This window comes from Lynx rufus, unplaced genomic scaffold (genome assembly GCF_022079265.1).
Source record: "Lynx rufus isolate CCGP_SWC_20201006 ecotype Redwood Valley unplaced genomic scaffold, mLynRuf1.p SCAF_4, whole genome shotgun sequence".
NCBI classification, from domain to species: domain Eukaryota; kingdom Metazoa; phylum Chordata; class Mammalia; order Carnivora; family Felidae; genus Lynx; species Lynx rufus.
Window position 1 is genome coordinate 164236586 of NW_025814856.1, and position 21918 is coordinate 164258503.

The 21918-nt window shown below is 49.0% G+C and overlaps 1 protein-coding gene across 1 annotated transcript; it reads right to left on the reverse strand.

Annotated features, from left to right (window-relative positions):
* Window positions 1–1735: 1735 nt before the first annotated feature.
* On the reverse strand, window positions 1736–21066 carry GBX1 (gastrulation brain homeobox 1). Its single transcript, XM_047097371.1, has 3 exons — window positions 20526–21066; window positions 3274–3969; window positions 1736–2008 (listed from the first exon to the last, which is right to left on the reverse strand). The coding sequence occupies exons 1-2, from the start codon at window positions 21064–21066 to the stop codon at window positions 3416–3418; spliced, it is 1095 nt and encodes a 364-aa protein (XP_046953327.1). The 3' UTR covers window positions 1736–2008; window positions 3274–3415.
* Between the last annotated feature and the right edge of the window lie 852 nt (window positions 21067–21918).

Sequence of the window (21918 nt, forward strand, 5' to 3'; positions counted from 1 at the left end):
TCCTTTGGCCCTTTCCTGCCAGCAGCGTAGTTGAGTTTGTGGGTAACACTGGCTTCGAACCCCGAAAGGAGGTACGGAGCTTTGTGCTTCCTACTGGAGGCTTTCTGCTGCTTCCCCTCCTCACATGCCCCACCCCTACCCTCGGAAAGGTTTTCCGGCTGGTCTCCAGTAACCTCATGCCACACCTGGTGCTGGCCAAAGTGCACCCAGAAGGAGGACAGAAGCGTCGTCCTCCTTCCTAAGAGTCTGGGAAGTAGCTCACACAGCCAGACCTACGGGGAGACGCTCAAGGCGCAGAAGAGTTCTGAGGAAGCCACAAGGGCAAGTGGCTGGACTTTACTAGGGCAGCACTGCCGCCGGGACTCAGACCTCGGCTTTGCTTTTGAGGAGAGGCGAGGAGGTAGGTCACTGATGGCAGAACCACCACCTGGATTCCCACCAACATCCTGCCAAGCTGGGGGCAGAATCCCGAGCTCCTGTTTCTCCCTCTATCCCTCATCCTAGAAAGACCTGAGGGAAACCCCTCTATACCTATTCTTGAAGGATGAGAACTTGCAAAGTTAAGGTCCCTGCTCTCCAAGGAGCCCGTTTTCCCATCCCTACAACCGCTTTGCTGGTGGCCCCGTCTTTCTCCAATACTTGATGAGTGTACACTGGGTGGGGGGGGGGGATTGGCACTCTGATGGGAACCCACCTAAGTGCAGGTAGATAACTAAGCAAATGCTAAGTAAATGCTGTTCAGAGAAGAAACCAGATTGTATTTTCTTGGTCCGCAGCCCTTTTGCAAGGCTGATAAGAGCCTTAGGCAAAGATCAGGGTAGAACAGAAATAGGGCCTTTGGTATGTATAAGAAGGGGCTCCTGGGCTCAGAAACATACTAGCAATAATTAACTTTCTTATTTTCCCTAAGGAAAACAAGCTGCTTAACTGGCTGAGTACTGTCCAGTATAGTTTAGGAGGCTTCATAGTAAATCCAGAAAAAAGTGGCAAATCAGGGCCTCGGTTTCCCCCCAGCCTCCTTCCCTCAGGCACAGCACCAGAGAACGTCTGCTCTAGCCCTAGACCTGTGGACATGAATTCCCGACCGCCAAAGTGACAATAGCGCCTGTGATCCTCAACCACTGCCTGGCCTGGCCCCTAAAAAGCATCTAATCTTGGGGCGCCTGGGTGGCGCAGTCGGTTAAGCGTCCGACTTCAACCAGGTCACGATCTCGCGGTCCGTGAGTTCGAGCCCCGCGTCGGGCTCTGGGCTGATGGCTCGGAGCCTGGAGCCTGTTTCCGATTCTGTGTCTCCCTCTCTCTCTGCCCCTCCCCCGTTCATGCTCTGTCTCTCTCTGTCCCAAAAATAAATAAACGTTGAAAAAAAAATTAAAAAAAAAAAAAAGCATCTAATCTCATAGGTTCCCTTCGTGGGCAGAGACAGCCTCAATCTAGATCGGGAATGGGGCTGGTCCGCACTACTTTTTTTAACCTAATTTTCAAGCCTTGCTGGATTTTAGCCAAATAGCAGCCTGGACCCCTGCATCCGAGCTGGGGAACCGCGACCCTGTTGCGAATAACCGGTCACAGCCCCGGCTTGCTGTTTGGTTGCCAAAACCAGCTAGGAGAGAGGAACTGCCAAGGAAAGCCTGTCTTCATCATACGAGGCGCTCAGCAGATGTTTGAGTAAATACTGGTTGGCCTGCCATCCTAGGAATCAGGAGCAGCAGCAGTTTTCCAAGGAAGGTGAGGGGGCCGGCCAGGCATTTGAGCTTGTATTTCCCTCCCTGACCTTAATCTTCTGAGTGTCCTAGCCTCACTCCTCGCTCTGCCCATTTTTCTTCTCGGCGGCTCTGTTCTCTCCCCTAGCTGTCCTCCCAGATCAGTGCAGGTCAGGTTTCTTCCCAAGAAGCCCCGCTTACCATGATCCCAACTTCAGCTGGTTTCTGTAATAATCCTCTTTCCCCAATGTCTGTGCAGGCGTGTCTGTGCAGCCCCGCTCCACAGTTGGTACAGGATAGTAGCCCTTCTGTGAAGGTGGGGGAAATGGCAAATAGCTTTAGTTTGTCTTCTTTCGCTCACAGGATACCCGGTTTCTTGCAAGTGCCCCTGAAGTCTCTTATCCTCACGTTTACTTGGTCCCCCTAACTAGCTCTTAGAATCCCAACCCCCAAGCTCCCAGGTCCGATCTCTGTAGCTTCTCCTATAGTACACACGTCCAGAACCATCATTCCTTCCTGCCTCATCCGTTTTGCGGGGGGGGGGGGCCCTCTCAACCAATGTCGTTTCATAACAGAAGAGGATTTGGTACCCCAACCTTGGTAAAACACGCGATGGGGAGGAAGAGACACCAGTTAACGCAGTACGAACAGAGAACCAGAAAGGAGTCGTGCTCCGGGCCCTCACATCTGAAATACCAAAGCGCGGCAGAGATGGACGAAGCTGCTGCGTCCTCTGCCGGGAAGAAGTAATGAGCTCGCGGATGATACCGGTGCACCCCCCAAACCGCCCTGCCTAGTCACTGACGGGACTGCCAGCGTCTACCTAGTTGGGGCCTGGCCGTACGCCAGCTAAATAAACTAGGGTCAAGTACTCATTTCCCCTCGTCACGCAAAAGGGAGTGGATCTTCTGTTCTCAAGTCTGCCAGCTCTTCCAAAGAGAAGAAAGCAGAGATGAAGAAGCTTGCCTGTTTAATGGGTAAAGAGAAAAGAAGTGTTGTGCTGGGAACGTGAGGCCTAGGTGCGGACTGTGGGAGGTACCGGGACGGGGAAGGACAGAAGTGAAGGTAGTTTACATGGGGGGAGATGGTGCGAGCCGGAGGTTTTCTAAGGAGGCTGGTGACAGTTTCATTCTGTTTCTTTGCATGCCCTTGCGCTACAGACAGGCCAGACCGCGCCCACAAGGCAGTAAGAGGGAACTGAACTCTGGCTAATGATGACGGAACATCGAACTTCCCCAGTCTCTCTCAGGGGTGCAGACAGACAGAGGCAGATAGCTCCATATATACAAACTTTACAGAAAATAAATAAGGAGCTGTGATCAGCTTGGCTAGGCATCACCCTGGATTCTTTCCACCCCTGTGAGCAGTAATCCCAGGGCATTAGTGGGAAGCTTTCAGGCCCTTGGAGGGTGAGAACCCACCCCCTCCCCAGGAGTCCGTCTCCCCCCCGCCCCGCAACAGCTCCGCAGTGATGAGGACTCAAGCCCCGTTATCTCTGAAGCCCCCGGTCTGAGGATCCCTGGAATAGGCTCAGGGCCAGGGGCCCAGGTCTCAGGTTGCCAGGAGAGCGTACCTAGCGCTAAGTTAGTTGCCGACGGAGCCCTCTCCCAGGGCAGCATCGTAGCAGCGGCCCCGCTGGTCCGCAGAACCCTAACCCAGTCTCAGAGCAGACTCGGGGACAGATCGGCTGCCCTCCAGGATCCTTGGGAGCCCCTTCAGGGCCGGGCGCCCTGTTCCATTTGTTGGTGCTGGCTCCGTACAGCAAACCTGTTGACATGCACAGGTATGGGGACAACAATCTTGGGGTTTCTCACGGGCTCCCCGGAACGGCTGCTCACGTTGCCAGCTTTGATGCGCTTCCACTTGGCCCGCCGATTCTGAAACCAGATCTTGACCTGCACCTCACTGAGCTTGAGGGCGTGGGCGATCTGGGAACGCTCTGTCAAGCTCAGGTATTTCTTGCAGTGGAACTCCTTCTCCAATTCCAAAAGCTGCTCACTGGTAAATGCCGTGCGGCGCCGTCGGCTTTTGCCCCCAGGAGCTGTGACTCCAGCTGCCACTGGTGCCCCCTCCTCAGCTCCAGTCCCCAGGCTTCCCTTTAGCTTCGGTTTAGGTCCCAGGAGAGCCCCTGGGCCCCCTGCAGAACTGTCCAGGAAACCGTCGTCCTCGCTGTCACCGCCTGAGCCCTCTTCCTCCTGTTCGCTGCCTGCCGGGTCTCCTGCTGGTGCCTCCAGCTTCTCCTCATCTGAGCTGTACACCTTCCCCTCTGCTGTGGGGAGCGAAAACCAACGGATGGGGAAGGAGCAGGCAAGGAAAAGGCAGACAGGTTGGAGGAGGCACGTGGAACCAGGGCCGGGCACGGACAGGATGACGGCAGGAGGGCACGAGACGTGGAAGGGAGGAGATGGGGAGGAGGGGAGACAAGGACGGCACATCCAGGACATGGGGTGGGGAAGAGGTTCAGGGAAGACAAAGAGATGGAAAGAGAGCTATTAACCAGCACAGATTTCACTACAGCAAAGTGGGGGGAGGCAGTAAGTGCATATCAAAGGAATGTCATTCCCAGGACTGTGACCCAGCTTTACCACCCGCCCCCCCACCTCTTTCTCCCTACCCACTACCTTCCCAGCTTTCTCCAAACCCAGACCAAGCACTTTCCACTCCTTCACCACCCCTCCAGATCCAGACTGCACAGCCTCAGGCCCTAGAATGAAGCAGTGTGGGGCCCGGCCCAGGAGCCTTTCCGTTACTATGGGCAGGAGGAAGCCGTGTAGAAGGATGCGCTTCTGCAGGATAGAGGGGGGACATCACACTGCGGCCTTTGTTACTCTCCTAGGAATCCTCACCCGCCCCAGTGCTAAACTGTCTCCCCACCTTCCCTCTTCCCCAGATCTAGAATCTTAGAATCTCATTTCCAGATGGAAACCTAAGGGTCATCTGATTTCCCATCCCCACCGATCCCCAAATCTGGGCCCAAGAAATATTATCAAAGGATTTCCTTACCCCAAAGAGGTTTCCTTACCCCTACTTCTAATTCTTGACCAGATCGTCCAGCCCAGAACGGGGAGCCCTCCCAGGGCCACCTTATCTGTGGCCAGATTTTTCTTCCAATCGCTTAGCCCTCTTAGTCCCCTTTTCATCCTTCCCCTACTCCTTAATTATAAAATGATATCTTCTCTTTCCCACCTTCCCTCTTTCCCAACCAAGGATGCTTGAGCAGCATAAACACCTGCTTTCTGCTCAAGTTCAGAATCCTGAGGCCCCTGAGCTTGACATCAGCTGGTGGAACTGGAGGGAATATGGGAGGAGACGAAGAAAGAGAAGTGCAACAAGGGAAAATACAGATAGGAAAATGGTAAAATAAATTTTGGCTCATTTAGTAGATTACTGATTATTTGTAATCAGCCATATGAAGCATTTCAAATCCGTGTGTAATTCTAATACTTAATCATTGGTTTTACTCCTGCCCACTGTTTTGTCAGAACTGCAAAGAACGCATTACAAATATTTTCAGTAGTTGAGTTGTAAAACTGCCTTGTTTGCTGCCCAAAGGGCCAATAAGCAGTGAAACAAAAACTCAAAAGAAAGCCAACCAATAGGAAAGAGAACAAGAGTAAACTGAACAGTCAGCTTTTTACCATCCGGTTGATGTGTGAAGAGGGCAGGATTCTGTAAGTGCCGGAGTGCATCTATCTATAACCACCACACATCACACGGACACGCAGAAGATCTGAGGTGGAAAATACGGCCCGAAGTAAAATAACTTCAGGGAGCGGTGAAATGCTTTAAAGGGGAAACGTGTGTGCAGGTGCCTACGGGGCTAGAACACCTTCCAGCACACCTCCCCACCTGCCTGTGCTCCAGAAGGAACTTCTCAGCGTCTCAAGGACCAGCCCAGTAACTTTCCCCTTCCCCATCCCCAGGGTCGTCCTTTCCCTTGCCTGACGCAATCAATCTACGCTTGTTTCTTTTCCTTGAGAACCATGTTTACACTCTCCTTAGAGGCCAGAATTGTCAGCCCACCTCCAGATTACCCACCACCGTCACAGTCAGCTGCTGCGCATCTCAAGGGCATTTTTATCCCCAGGCCCTGCCTTTTCTTCCTTTCGTGCTTCATTCTATCTGACTTCAAAACCCGTGTGGCATACCCTAGTTTAGGCTCACCCAGCCTTCCCATGTTCCTCCTGTTTGTTGCTTTTCATTAGCAAGGATGCTCTATTCTCTTTGGCTGCTGGTCTGAGCTTCTCAGCACCCGCTCCACGTGGTGTCTCGATATCCCTCCTCACATCCTCCCCTCTCGGTCCACACTTTCTCCCGTCCCTCCTTCCTGGCCAAGTACGTTTTGTTTTCTGCAACAGTCACATCCTTGGCTTCCTCCTTCGCGTCGCCAACGGTTCCTCCTCACACCCCTTTCCGTTTCCACGCACCTCAAACTTAACATGTCCCAAACTGAACTCCTGACCTCTCCCCCAAACCAGCTCTTCGCCATCTGCACCCATGTATTTCCCGGCTTGGTTAATGGTAGTTCCGTCCTCCTTGTGGTTCAGATCAATTCTTCACTCCTCTCTCTCACAACCCATGCCCGATCCCAGAGCCTGCCCTTCTCACCACCTCCTCTGCGACCACTAATCCAAGTCAGCATCATGTCTTGCCCAGTTCATCGACCTTTTCTCCAAACTGGCTTCCCTGCTTCTGCCTGCCCTGCCCTCCCCCTCCGCCAGCTTATTCTTCTGTTCGGAATACTAGGCCCTTCATCTAGATTTTTGCGCTGGCTCATTTCCTGCCTCCTTCAGGTCCTTGCTTTACCAAGGAGATGTTCCCTGATCATCTTTTAAAAATGACAACTCCCTAAACAAACAAACAACTCCCAGTATTCCTATCTCCCTTTTCTGCTTTATTTGTTGCTATAGTACATGTCACCAATTTTATTCGTTTATTTTATTGACTGTCTTTTCCTATTAGAATATAAGCTTCATGAAGGTAGGGATTTTTAATACATTTTTTTCACTGCTGTATCTTCAGCATCTAGGAAATCAACTGCACAGAGTAGGCACCTAATAAATATTTGTTGACTAAATAAAAACCTATTCCCAGCACTTTCTCCCTTCCTCCCTCTCTCCCACTTCTATTTATTTATTTATTGTTTAATATTTCTTTTTAAAATTTTTTTTTTCAACGTTTATTTATTTTTGGGACAGAGAGAGACAGAGCATGAACGGGGGAGGGGCAGAGAGAGAGGGAGACACAGAATCGGAAACAGGCTCCAGGCTCTGAGCCATCAGCCCAGAGCCTGACGCGGGGCTCGAACTCACGGACCGCGAGATCATGACCTGGCTGAAGTCGGACACTTAACCGACTGCGCCACCCAGGCGCCCCTAATATTTCTTTTTGAGAGAGACAGAGCTTGAGGAGGGGAGAGGCAGAGAGACAGAAGGAGATACAGAATCTGAAGAAGGCTCCAGGCTCTGAGCTGTCAGCACAGAGCCCGACACGGGGTTCGAACTCATGAACCACGAGATCATGACCTGAGCCGAAGTTGGACGCTTAACCGACTGAGCCACCCAGGCGCCCTTCTCTCTCCCACTTCTATCTCTGTTCTTCCTTTCCCAACCCTCTCCTAAAATATTCCCCACAACTCCACCCCATCCAGTGCCCAGAAGACATCCTTTCCATGAGTATGATTCTATCCACTTTTCAGTATGCCCTCTGATCTCACATTGGCTGGAGAGAAAGCCATATGCAGTGGGAATCTATAGGGTCTTATGCTAAAAGAAAGGAGGGGAAACCCCTCATTACTATATACATCATTACCAAATACATGAAGATGAAGTGAACATACATCATTACTAAATCCTTGAACTTGCAATTTTTAAAACATGGTTTGTAGTAAATAACAAAAAGAATAAAAGCTTGTAAAAACGCAGCCCAACACTACAATATTTTAAACAGCTGCTAAAAAGGCAGAAACTGGATTTCAGGGCCTGAAGGGTGAAATCATTTAGCACAGCTCCGAGCACCCAGGGGGCGTCCCATAAATCTAAACTGATGGTGATTGAGACGAGGCTCCCAGCTTCCTTGATCTGGCAGGGCCCCCTGAGATCATATCATCTATCCCTCTGTCTTCAGACAGATTCCATAAAACCAAGCCCACATAAGCAGGCCTCCCTCAGGGCTGCTTTTAAAGCCATACATGGGGCACAGGTTCACAACCTCTCTTGGTTACTCGATCCCGGTGGGATGCCGAGTGACAGGGGCCAGAGTTTCTCTCTGAGCCTTTATAATCATGACATCGAGGGCTCTGATAAGGAACTCTTGGAGGCAGCTGGGGGCGGGGCAATAGGAGAAAGCCACGGGAGGGGGAAATACAGCTTGCCCCTCAAAGGAGAAGGTGCAGGGCAGTGAATAACACTGAGAAGTGAGAAAGAAAAGGTAAGGCCAAAGAAGGCAGAAAGAGGACTGGGACAAGAGAGAAGTGGGGTAGACGTAGTGGCAGGAGAATGAAATGATGAATCGGAGAAAGTCAAAGGGCTGGAAAGTCGAAAGAAGGGGTAGAAAATAGGGGGGAAAAGAGCAAAACGCTTAAAAAATCACACCCCTGCCTTTCTCCCCCCAAACATTGCTGCATCTGGAGCAAAACAAAACATTTTCACCCTGCCACATGTTCTTTGCTCCACTAAGACAGAGCACTTTAAGAATCACTGCCCAAAGTGAAGGAGACACATTCAAAAGAATTGGGTGAGGCAAAAAGGGAGACCAACCCTTAACAATGTACCAATCCTGTGGCACCGAGGTGGCATCCACTTCGTGAGTTCTGCTCAGGTCATGATTTCGTAGCTGTGGGACTGGGGCTCCACACTGCACGTGAGCATGGGGCCTGCTTAAGGTTCTCTTGCTTGCTCTCTGCCCCTCCCCACCTTGTGTGCACGTGCACACTCTCTCAAAAACAAAACAATATAGTAATCCTGAAACAGCTTACTCTTTTCTAATGGATGAGCTACAAAATAAATGCAATCTATTTTATTTTATTTGATTTGTAATGAATATTAATGGTAAACATAATCAAACAAGATAAAACAAACTGCACGTAGAAAAACGTGTTATTGACTAAAAACTGACAGAAGCAAATCTTTTTAATAAAATTTCTAATTGCAAAATTTGATTTAGAATAATTGGGCTTGGTAGATATAATGTCCATAAAAGTAAATTACTAATTGCAGACGCTATAACCGGTTGATATGAACAAAAAACTTGATCCATAAGATAAGACCTCATTGAAAATTTTACATGGGAAATAATGATTCTGATGAGAATAATTTCAGCAGAAGAAAAAAGTTTTAATTGGAAACAATCTGACTATGTACATAGCTAGGTCAAACAGAAAGGTTCTGTTCTTTGCGTATGAAAGTGATGTTATTGGTGACATAAGAGGATGCTGAGTTTTCAGCTTACTCCTTACGTGTAAGCCTAGGATCAGAAAGAAGTGCGGTGTCTATCCTATGAGTGTGGGGCAGATCAGTTACGAGGAAATATCTAGAGTTCTTACGAATTCTCACGGTGGATGTGATTATCCTAAGAACCAGAAATCAGAAGGTTTATGCCACAATTACTTGTCAAGTCCATGCCGAGAGTATACTTCCCACTCCAGAGAGCAGTATTCAGGCTCCAGGGACACATCTGTGTGGGGCCTTCCTTCCAAGAGGGCACCAGAGGTACAGAAAAGCCCATCTTATGAGCGCGTCTGGTCAGGCTGGGGAAGAAATCAAGGGCCAAAGAATCCCCGGTAGATACTCTCCAGGAGAAAAAATAAATAGCACCAGACTTGCACCATCTAGAGCTGTGGTCACCAAGAAGGGTGGGCTGGGCCTGGGCTGTGGTGCAGACAACCACCCAAGGAGTGGAAAACCACTTTAGACCCCAGCTATGGGAACTCACAGAGCCCCTGTGCTGTCCCTCATCCATCCTGTTCTGTTTCACCTTCTATAAAATCAACAGCCTTTATTATTCACTGAAGAGAAGTCTCTCTCTCATGATACTCAGTTCTGACTTCCCTCTACTTCCAAAACAACTACCCTCACACACCCCGAACTACTGTCAGGGTAGTAAGTCTCCTCCCGAGTCAACTACTCAGCTCCCTGAATACAGAAACAATTTTGCGTGAGGTCAAAAGGTAGAAAGAAACTCAGGTCACCCCTCAAAAAAAGAGGTATGTTTGCCACCATTCTCGTTTCCAACTCTTCATCATGATGTCCAGCACGGAATTATTTCTCTGTTCTTTGTGGAGACAGTACTTTCTCTCGTCATTTACGGCAATTAGCTCACTTTCAATTTATTTTTCACTCATCCCCTTTCATGCCACCACCCCTTCCTATAACTTTTGGTGCAATAAGGAAAATTCATTTTTACTTTCTGTCTCTCCACTCTCCCATGACCCTTCAGCACTCCTTACTCCAAATTGACTTGAGAGTCTTCTCTACACCACTGTCGTCCAGGACCCCTCCCACCTTCATGATGAGCTCAGGGCAATTTCCCCACCACTCCAAGCTCAGAGTTCCTCTCATGGCATACCAACACTGTCATTGCCAAGGGCACCCTTGTAAACGTTGATGTTCCAAAACATCTCCACGCTTACTGTTTACCTTTAAGCAACTCGCTGAAATAGAGTAGACCTATTAGTAGCACTAATGGAGGGCTTGGCAACCTTATTTCAGGTGAAAACACGGAGTTTCAGAAAGATTAAATGATTTTCCTAAGTCACGCAGCTAGAGATAGATTAATGTCTAGAACCTTGGTCTCCTAAATCTCCAACCAATGCTCCTTCTATCCTTTCCAGCAAAATATCTTCTTTTCCCTTCGCACTTGAAGTAAATGCCCAGACGCCTCATCAGATAACCTTCCCACCAAACCTGGTTTTAGTTAGATCTCATCCCCTTCACTTATCACTGCAGAGCTCCAGCCTCATCATTAATATCTTCCCTTACCATGCTCAGAGAAGGCTCTTACACTTGTCATAAGAGAGGCCTCACTTACCAAATTTCACCTTTGTCCTTAATAGGCTATTTCTCCCATCATTCCCCAAGACAAAATTCCTACCAGATCAATTTTTTCTGTCCTTATTGTTTGTATGATGTAATCTTACCAGTCGGCATTCCTTTTATTTAGAAATGTATTCTTTCATTAAAAAATTTTTTAAATGTTTGTTTACTTTTGAGAGAGAGACAGAGAGACGGAGCACGAGCAGGGGAGGGGTGGAGAGAGAGGGAGACACAGAATCCAAAGCAGGCTCCAGGCTCCGAGCTGTCAGCACAGAGCCCGATGTGGGGCGGGGCTTGAACCCACGAGCTGTAAGATCATGACCTGAGCCGAAGTCAGACGCTTAACCAACTAAGCCACCCAGGCACCCCTGTATTTTTTCATTTAAAAAATAGTATCACCAAATTATGGAAACAGTTTTGTTTTACTATCCATTTCTTTTTCTAGCTTCTAGTTTACAAATATCTCCATCATCCCTCAAGTACAGCTCTTTCTTGTACAGGACTCAGCCTCACTGAGGAATAGACATTTTTCTACCGTGCCCATCTCTCCACCTCGTTCATTACAGAGCTCTCTTCAGCGCTCCGCTCTCCCTGTCTCTTCCCTCACTCTTAGGAGTACTTAGTGAGCCAGGGAGAAGGCTTTCCTCCCTAATACTGGAAGGGAGTTAAGGTAGATTCTTTCTTTTGGGTTGAGGTAGACATCTGTTTGGGATTTATTTTTGTCTGCTCAGCACCCGTCCCTCCCTCCCTTTGGGCACCGCTTTTCATCAACTACCCAGTACGGTGACCTGTCCGTCGCATTTCCCCGCCTTCACGGCCATGCAGCACGTGGCCTGGATCTGACCAATCCTAACATCCCATCTCTCCCATCTGCCAGGAGACTGGACTCCAGTGAATTGGTCACTCTAGAATTTTGTGTTAGAATCCACTGGGGTCTCAAGCTCGGACTGTAAAAATTCAGAGCTGCTTATGCTTGTGCCCTTTCTCACCTCTCTTAAAGACGGAATGTGGCAAAGCCTCTTTCCTTCAGCCAAGTGAAAGGAAAAAAAAGATCTAACAGATACTGTTTGCATTTTCGGATCCACTCAACTCCTATACTTAGAACCACGTGAATCCATAAATGCCCATTTTAGCTTAGAGTTGAGCTACTGTCACCTGCAACCCAAAGAGCTCTGACCGCACCCCGTGCTGTAACTGCAAGTGACAAGAATCTCATGACTCCGGGGAAAGTAAGCCTCTCGCCTCACTCCACAGCAATCCCATCCAAAACAGTGTTTCCGCATTACCTGAAATTATTCATAATAACGCCACCTAATATTCCACCAGTTTGAAATTCATGTGGACTTTAAAAAATCTCCTTAATCCATCTGAGTGTGAATTACTTTAATCCAATAGCTTTGCTCTTAACGTCAAGGCGAGATCAGACATATGAGGGAACAGGAATTCGGGTGAGGAAAGGAGGAGAGGTGTTTTTTAATATACACACAATGTAAAGAAAAGAACAGGCTCCGGTGGGACACGGAAGGAAGGTGTTGGGTAGTCTTGGCTTCTACAGAGAATGCCGAAATGTGAGACAGAGACATCAAAGGAGGGGGAAAGAGCCAAAGGAAAAAATGGGACATCTACCCTCATCCGCTGCATACATTGGTTCTCTCCCAGCATTCACTTCTCAGGATACAGTGCTATTTCTAGCATTACTTCCAGACTTATTTCTCCCTATCAGCACAAAGGGTGTCACCTATCCTATACGATTCTAGTAAAGAAGTCTTCCACAACTTAATTCCCAGGTAGGCTCCCCATCCGTTTCCAGTACACGGACGACACCAGGAATTTCTTGCACACCTATTACTTGAGGATGCTGAACAACATCTTCTCATCTAATCCTTAACTCTGTGAGGTTAAGTATCGTTGCCCCATTTTGCTGGTGAGGAAACTGTGACTGAGTATGCTGCTGTTAATATCTGTCTCGCGAAGAAAGGGTAGCACCGAGATCTGTATCCAAAGCCCCTGCTCGTTCCGCTGTGCAGCACCACATCTCTTTGTGAACACTGGATTGCCGTGGCACCCTAGCACAAACACTGTACCAGCTGAAGACGTAACAGAGAAGGCCAGGAAGGGGCTCCACAACACGGCTTCTCTTTTTCTCACTCCCTCACGGGCACTCCTTCCTTCCTCACCAGGTAAACTCAGGCACAACTGATCCCCAATTTTTTAAAGTTTTTTTTTGTTGTTGTGTATTTATTAACTTATTTAGAGAGGGAAGGAGGAAGGGGGAGAGAGAGCGCGAGAGAATGAGAACAAGAACGGGGAAGGGACAGAGGAAGAGAGAGAATCTTAAGCGGGCTCCAAACCCAGCACAGAGCCAGATGCTTGGTCTCACAATCGTGAGATCGTGGTCTGAGCCGAAATCAAGACTCAGACGCTTAACCGACTAAGCCACCCAGGGGCTCCCATCCCAAATTTTTTTGGCCTTGATAAGATCACTCACCTTCATCAGACGTTTCTCTGACAACTGTACACAGCCATAGCTCTGATAACACCTCCCCAATCCCAGAGGACAAGACCTCCACTATCCTCAAGCCCAGCCCCGATTTCGCCTCAAGATGTACATATCCCAGCCTGCCTCCTTTTCAGCGGCCACGACAATTCAGCACTGAGAAGTACAGAATTTCCCCCAACCCCTTTGCTCAGGATGCCTTTTTTCCCCCAAAGGAAACAATTAATTAATAAACGTATCCTTACAGATAAAACGATTGTAGAGCTGGAAGTGACCTTGGAGATCATCTAAGTCAAACCCCTAATGGTACTGATGAGGAAGTTAAGACATAGACGGTGTGAGTTGGCCAGGATCCCTCAGTCACACGTTTCTAGTATCTACGCATAACGTGTAGAAGGGCTGTCACCAATTCCAGCACAAAGTGCTTCTTACCTTCACTCTCAGGATAATTTCGTCTTCCTCCCTCCTTCTAGTATACTTCTGCACTATACTTCTCTTCCCATTGCTCCCAATACAGACTTCCATTTTCTCCATTGCTTCCATTGTAATTCCATCTCCTCCGTAATCCGGTCAAGAAATCCATCTCCCTTCACCCCCAGTTCAGAAGCATTTTTTTCTGCTTCTCCCATGCTCATTTTTCACACAGTGCTCTTTCCTCCTCATAACCCTAGTCTCTCTGAGTCCCTGCAGCCCCCTTGCTTCTAATACAGATTTTTCATGTCATCACTTGAAGGTTATTCCTTTCCCTTCCACAATGGGGAGGGAATGAAGACATTGCTTCACAACTAGTTGTAGTACTGTGTTGTCTCTTCCTACCACAACTCAGTTCAACTTGTGTAAGTCCGCTGTTCCATCACACCAAATTCAAGCATCTCTTCTCCCCACACTCTTCCTCCCAATTAACACATCAGTGTTTCTAAGCTGACAACTTGCTCCCAGCATGACCGTATTGCCAACGAAAAACCCAAGCCTTTTCTCCATCACTCCCACATCCAGACCTCTTGCCTCATCATCGCTACCACTGTAGCCATGAGCACCACCACCTGCATAGACAGTGCCATCCTTTCCATTGGTTCGGGGTTTCTTCTCTCCTACCCCAGCATGGGGCATTTTCCTATTCCCTCTAGATAAAAATCCTCTCCCACCAACCCCTTTCCCTGCCATCAGTCCTACTTAAGTTTCTCTTGTTGCACATCTGCTCCATCATGCTCGTTTCCATTTCCCAATTCCCAGCTTCGGTTGAGGCAAAGCTCCTTCTTTCCCCATTACTTTCAAGGCAAAATTCTTGCCTATAGCTTCCCATCGTGACATTACTCTCAATGCAAAGCACTTCGTTCATCATGTCATGTTCCTCCTTTCCAATTAAAATATTTCCCCTTCATTATTCCAATTACTTCCTTGCTCCCATTATTCCCAGTATAGACTATTTATGCCCATCATTCTGAGTATAAGAATTACCCTCCTAATCATCTAAATATATATCTCCATATTTACATACGCCACTGCAGAGATCCCCCTTCTCTATTCCAACCCTCCCAAGTGTTACTTGCACAATGGTATAAGGCACCTCAATATCCCATTCTAATCCTCCGGATACAATTTTCCTCTTGTCATTTCTAAGATCTCTGTCCCTCAACTAGGGGTTCTTAACACTGTTTGTGCCATGAACTCCTTGGCAGTCTGATACAACCTGTGAATCCCTTCTCAGAATAATGTTTTTTAGGTGTATAACATAAAACACATAGGATTACATGAGAAGCTAACTATATAAAAATGCAGTTTTCAGATATTTAAAAATGCATTTGTGTTATAATCATATACGCTTGTTAATTCTTTGAACAAGATGCCTCCAAAGACTATATAAACTTACAAGAAAGCATCTGTAATTTCTATTGATGACAAAAATCTCAGTTACTGCTGAAACTACTATCGTTTCTGGCCTACACTCGTAATTAAAGAAAATGCCAACTTTTAGTTAGGAATAAAGTAAAAATAAAGATGTAATTTTTCCCCTACTAATAATTAACGGATCCCTTTACAAGGGGCCCATGAAACGCACTGAAGCTAGAAAAACAAGCTTTTATTCTATGGAATTGACAGAGACATTAAAACTAATCTGGGGGCGCCTGTGTGGCTCAGTCGGTTGAGCGTCCGACTTCGGCTCAGGTCATGGTCTCACGGTCCGTGAGTTCGAGCCCTGCGTCAGGCTCTGTGCTGGCAGCTCGGAGCCTGGAGCCTGCTTCCGATTCCGTGTCTCCCCTCTCTCTGCCCCTCCCCCACTCATGCTCTGTCTGTCTCAGAAATAAATGATTAAAAAAAAATTTTTTTAAATAATCTAAATCAAAACTTTTATGTTTCAGATGAGGAAACTCAAGCTTAGAGAAGTTATAAGACTTGACTCTCCCATAGTGTCTTGAATATACTAAGCCCATAATAAACACACAATAAATGTTCCCTGAATTGAAGGCAGCAACTTGCCAAAGCTGCACAACTAATAAGTGACGAAGCTGAGACCTGAGTGCATGTGTCATGACTCCTAAATAAATGACCCTTCGATCACATTAAGTTAATGCAACACTTGCCTTTCTATAAATGTCAGCGGAGCAAACACTCTGTGTGCTCAACATTTCTAGGAAAACATGCATCTCCATTGCTTCCAAGAAAAATTTCCCTCCTAATTGTAACAGAAGTCTCTGATTCCATTTCACCTTATCATTTCCTGTTTTTCTCTCATGAGTAAATACATCTTGACAGTCATAATGGGCACCTATTCAAAAATTGGTCACCTAAAATGTTCTCTAGCTACAATTGGGTGCTTAGCGCATAGCAATCAGCCCTCAAATATCATGCTCCTAGAAAGTTTCCCTAGTCTCCTTGCATGGTTTCTGTCATTATTGCCAATCTCTATTCAGAAATCAGCAAATTTTTAATTTAGTTTTTAAAAATAACGTTCACTACACTGTCATCTCCCAGTTGGTCCCAGCATATTCTTTTTCCTGTATCATCTCAGTGTTTTCTTCTCAAATGTTTTCTTCTCTTCACCATGCTCCATACTGGCATTATCTTCCATGTGAATCTCTCACTATATGTTTATCATCCATCCAACGATTATATATGGACTCTCTGCCATCCCTCACTTAAGTCTTTGTTTTCAAGCAATCCAATTCCTTTCTCCCGGAATCATTGCTGTAAGCACCCCCAATTTAAAGTTTTCTTCTGTATTTCTACCAACGGACAGCTCTTTCCATCATTCCCCCGGCACACAGCATCACCTTCACCCATCGTTTCTGTGACGCGTATTTGCACCACGTCTGCAAGTCAGCTGGGACCTACTCTCGGTCAGAGCTCACATGCACCTTCACATACAACAGGATCACCGCTGCCCAACCCACTCCCTTTTCTCCTTTTACGGTTTACTTACTTAGAGTTTGCTACTCTCTTTTCTGCATTATTCCTAACACAGAGAAGACTTCACTATCCACCCCAATTCAAAGCTCCTTGCCCCCATCACTTTCACATGACTCTGTTCTCACGACTTTTAGATCAGTTATGTTGAGTAAAAGTCACCACTGCCCACATGAGGCTACTGACCACTTGAAACACGGCTGATGGAACTGAGATGTGCTGGGAGTATAACATACACACTGGAGACGGAAGGCAATATGGAAAGAGGATATAAAATATCTCATTAAATATTTTTATATCGATTAATGCTGAAGTAGTATCAGACATATTGGGTTTGATGAAATATGTTATTACAATTAATTTCATCTGTTTATTTCTACCTTTTTAATATGGCTAATGATTTTTTAATTATATAAATGGCTTGCTATTCTGGGCTCTTCTGTTGATTCATACTTTTAAATCTTCTCCAGGAATCCAAATTCTCTCCTCTTTTAGCACTTCCACCAAGATACCTTCCCCAATTATCCTCACCGTTGCCCACACTCTAAACCCAGAATTATTTTTAATCTACCATTCTCAATACCTTTTCTACCCATTATTTCTGAACACTGTGGTTTTTTTTTTTTTTGCCTGCTAATAGAGCTTCTACCCCTGCACGCAAATCGTAATAAAGTTCTGTTTTCTTCATCATCAATTGTAGTAAGGTGGTGTCTCTCTTGAAGCAAAATTAAAAAAAAAAAGAAAAATAGTAATTCCCAAGAAAAAGAACTTCACTCATCATTCTCCAAACTGGCCTACCTTCACTATAATTTCACTTAACAGGGCTAGTAACTGTAAAATGCTAAACAAATGGAAATTAATTTCAGAGCAATGTTACCCATTCACACTGGGAGAGGAATTCCTCCTCTGTCATTTTAATGACAGCATTCTTCCTCCAAAACTCTTCTAATGTTGAGGTTTCAATCCCATTATTCAGGCAAAAACTCTCTTATTTCATACTAAATATTCTAATACAATTCCCCAAATACCCGTTTTCCCATTTTCAGCAAGGGCCATGTGTCATCACTCCCCACACTGATTCTACGTTTAACATTTCTGGAATCTCCTTTTCTTTTCTCAACTACTTAAGGAGAAAAATGAGGGCTGGCCAGGGGGATGTGAGTGGCCTGGTGAGTGATAGGAGGTGGCAGTCACAGATAAAGATCTCAGTCTCTATCCTCTGAAATCTCTCCTTACTGCTCTGCCCCACAAGCCCTACTATAAACCCTTTTTGTATACCCCTTCCCAATATGACTGATTACCTTCACTCTAGCACCTCTCAGAATTCTTCCTCTGTAGGGTCTCCTTCTCATCATTCTTAGCCAAAAAAAAAAAAAAGTCTTTTTTATTAAAAAAAATTTTTTTTAAGTTTATTTATTTTTGACAGAGACAGAGTGTGAGCAAGAGCTGGGGAGGGGCAGAGAGAGGGAGACACAGAATCCAAAACAGGCTCCAGGCCCCGAGCTGTCAGCACAGAGCCTGACATGGGGCTCGAACCCACGAACCATGAGATCATGACCTGGGCCGAAGTCGGACACTCAACCGACTGAGCCACCCAGGCACCCCCCCCCAAAAAAATTGTCTTTACTCAAAGAACAAGTGTCTTTTTATTGCTTCCAACATTTTCCTCAGATGATGATCTCTCCTTGATCATTCTCTACGTATAAATTCCAGTTTACCATCACTCCCAATATTGAAAAACCTTTTTAAAAAATTACTCCTAGTGTTGACACTTTTCCCCATTTCCTACTAGAACATTTATTTAGTTCGCTCCCAAACCTCTCAAAACAGAACTCTTTCACACACACACACACACACACACACACACACACACACACACACACACTACACTTCTGGTCCAGAGACTCTGTTCACTATTCTTACAGCCCAGGCTAGAAATCCCTTGTAACTATCTCTTCCAACAGACAGACCTCTTCTGTCTCTTTTCTCTTTGGATAATCTGGGGACACAGCACATTTGTTGGTCCTTCCTTTCCTCTATTCCTCTTTCCTCAATATTTCTTTTCAGTTCTTTTCCTCTGCTTACTCCTCTCATTTCCTCACTCACTGTCTGCTTCTACAGCAAATATTCTATCTGCTTCAGAAAAGAGCCTCCATTCCATAAATGGGTGAAAATAACCGAGGGGACCTGAAAGGGTAGGACGAGTCTTCCCAGGGCTTAGGCAGATGCCTCCCTCAGTTCCCCTTCCCCGGGCTGCCTCCCTTTCTCCTCCCCCTCAGCTCACCTCTTCCTCAGGTATCTGCTTATTCTTCCAGCTCCTACTGCCCCCAAAGCCATCCCTCTGATGGCCCGCCTTGCTCTTTTCTACCTTAGGACTATCCTATTCTGAACATCCTCCTGATTCATTCTTCTTCCGAATGGCGTCCTGCCAGCTACTTTTCCCCTCCCCTCTGGGCCCTTTAATTTTGTGGACATTTCCTCCCACCATCCAAGAGCTGCTCTATCATTTCCTTCTGATCCTCCTTAGAAGATGCTGCTCAGACTTCAGCCACTGGACACCGCCCCCCCTCCCCCGGCCCAACCAGGTACAAAAACAACAACTGGATCCCCAAAGCCAAAATGCCCAGGGGTCAAGGGGAAAAGAAGAGGAAGACAAGCCCTGTAGCAGCGCTTGGAGTCTGGAAGGATGACGAGACCTCTGGACCATTTCAAGGAAGAGCCTAGAAACCTATCACCGGGAATTGTCTTCTCCTGGCAAAGGACAAAAGGACTCTTGGATCTCCTTCTTGCCTCTGCTAGAGTCAGCCTCCAGGCCTCCTGAGGTCACTTTCTCCCGCCAAGCTGATGTGATGAATGGTTAAGCATAGGCGGATCCATCCTCAGGCTAAAGAAGTTCAAGCTTCAGGAACCCCACACCTGCATGCAGCCCCTCTTTTCTTAAATAGAGTCTACTAAATCATATAAGCTTTGGATCTCCTCACACCTGGATTTGCCCCTGGATAGGGGAAAGCTGTACTGGCTTCTAGGGGTTAAGGATTGACCAGGGAGGTCAGGAGGGCTCAGAGTAGTTTCATTCTAAACCCGGTTCAGCTTAACACGCCCTGCCTCCGTTGAGAGGGCATCTTCCCATGGAGGATCCAGGGTTCCTGAATTATCTCTTAGCTGAAGCTCACTGGTTCCAGAATCTTAGCTAGATTCTTGACTCCAGGCATTTGTGCCACACCCAACCCAGCCCAGCCTTTAGCCTCTCTCTTGACCTCCCAGTCAGTACTGGTCAAGCAGGTGCTAGGCCCCTTACTCAGTTCTTCAAGGCTTATCTCTAAATCTGCCAATTCAGAGGTGACCTCTACTACTAAGGCTGAACCGGGTCACCAAAGTGGTCGCCACTGCTTTAAGACTCTCCCTTTGCCCCTGCAATCACAGAGCCCATTTGGGGTCAACAGAGAAGCCAGAATCGCCTTCCCCTTACTGAACTGACAGCTGTCCCAATGTACCCTCACCCTGGGGTCTTGCGAGTGTCCCCAGGAATCCCACAGTTGCAGCTTCTCTATCCTCTGCAGAGAAGAAAAACGAAGGGATTCTTAAAAAGAGACATGGGAGCCAAGGCGTGAGGAGTAGAGTGCTGGGAGAAAAGGCACTAATTTGGAAGGGAGTACTGGGAAGTCTTTGGTGAGGCTTCAGGCACTCTGGAAGACAGAGCAGGGCAGCGGTTCTGGGCTCTAGAGGTGCCGTGTTTGGAACAGAACTGGAGGTGGTTCTGCAGAACCCAGCATCTGGGGGTCTGGGATTCCAGGGCTCCAGGCAGGTGCTGAGATTCTGAGCCGGCTGCTGTCTGGGATTTCCAAGTGAACGAGCCTCCCGCCCGGCGCCCTGGTCGGCCCCAGCACTTACCCGGCAGACTTGGGAAAGTCTCTGAGAAGTGCGGAGGCGGGGGCGGTGGGGGCTCTGCCACTTTCTCCCGGGCGGGCATCAGCTCCTCGGCTTCCAGCCCACCCTCGGGGCGTCGGCCACCCGGCTCGGGGTTGTTTCGGGCGGCAGTGGCGGCGGCGGCAGCGGCGGCGGCGGCGGCGAGCTCCTGGGGCCCGTAGAAGGCGTCGGGCGGCTCCGCGAAGCTGGGCAGCGCGGTGGTCAGCGCCACCATCGAGGGCACGGCCTGGCCCAGTCCCGCGCAGAACGTGTTGGTAAGACGGCCGGCAAAGGAGGCTAGTGGGGCGAGAGGCGGGAGGCCGGCAGGCAGCGGCGCAGGGGCCAGCGCCTGCGGCAGCACCAGCGGCCGGTAGGGCATGAACATGGGATAGCCGGTGTAGAGCAAGTGGCCGGAGCGAGGCGGCGGTGGCCCGATCAGGGAGTCAATGGAGAAGGCAGTGCCCGGGCCCCCGCCGCTGCCCCCGCCGCTGCCCCCGGGGGCACCCCCGCCTCCGGCTCTCTGCATCGTGCCCGGAGCTACGGCCGCCCCGGGGCGCTCCCCTCCGGGCGCCGCCGTGCGCCCCGCGGCTCGGGCGCCCCGCGCGGACACGCAGGGCTCGCTCCCAGGCTCCCGGGCCGAGGTGGCGGCGGGGCGCGGGCTCGGCGCAGTGTGGCTCCGGCGCCGCGCTCCCTCGCTCTCATAAGGAGGGAGGGGGCGGGCGAGCGGGCGGGCTGGGGGTGTCGCCCTCCGGACTCATCCATCTTCCTCAAATTACGCTTCACTTCCTCCCTCCGCCCGCCGCCGCCGCGCCCGGCTCCGCTCCCTCCGCAGAGCCCGTTCCCAGCGGCCCGGCCGGCCGGCCCGGGACCCCGCCCGCCCCCCGCGGCCCAACCAACTATTATTAATGGAGATTGATGAGGCCGGACACGCCGCTTTGTGAAAGTTTGCGGCCGACGAGAAGGCGGCGGCAGCTGCTGGGTCGGTGCCCCTCCCTCCACCCAGCCCGCCCCCCCCACCCCCACTCAGCCCGCCGGGGCTGGGCGTGGACGCGGTGAGGGACGCCCGGCAAGGAGGGCACACCGCGAGGGGCGGGAGGGCGGCGGGGCCGGACCACAAAGCCCCAGGCCCCGGCCGCCGCCCGCCGCAGGACCCTGGGCCAGTCCCCGGAGTGCCTCCCGGGCCGCCCCAAGAGCAAGCCCCTGCGACGCGGGCGGGACTGGACCGCGGCGCCCCCTCGGGCGGCGAGGCGGGGACGGCAGGGGGCGCGCTCTGCCGCCGGGCGCCGCAGCTCAGGGTCCTCGTGTAGGGGCCCCTTTCCCCCTCGGTACTTTCTTCCCAGCCCCGTTCCCCTCTCCCCGGGTCTCTGTTCTCTCGACA

Bases quoted from the DNA above. Each gene is read 5' to 3' on its own strand.
- GBX1 (XM_047097371.1), bottom strand. From the start codon at position 21,066: ATGCAGAGAGCCGGAGGCGGGGGTGCCCCCGGGGGCAGCGGCGGGGGC. The intron at 3,970-20,525 runs GTAAGTGCTGGG...CGCTCCCCACAG, and splicing joins GACTTTCCCAAGTCTGCCGG to CAGAGGGGAAGGTGTACAGC.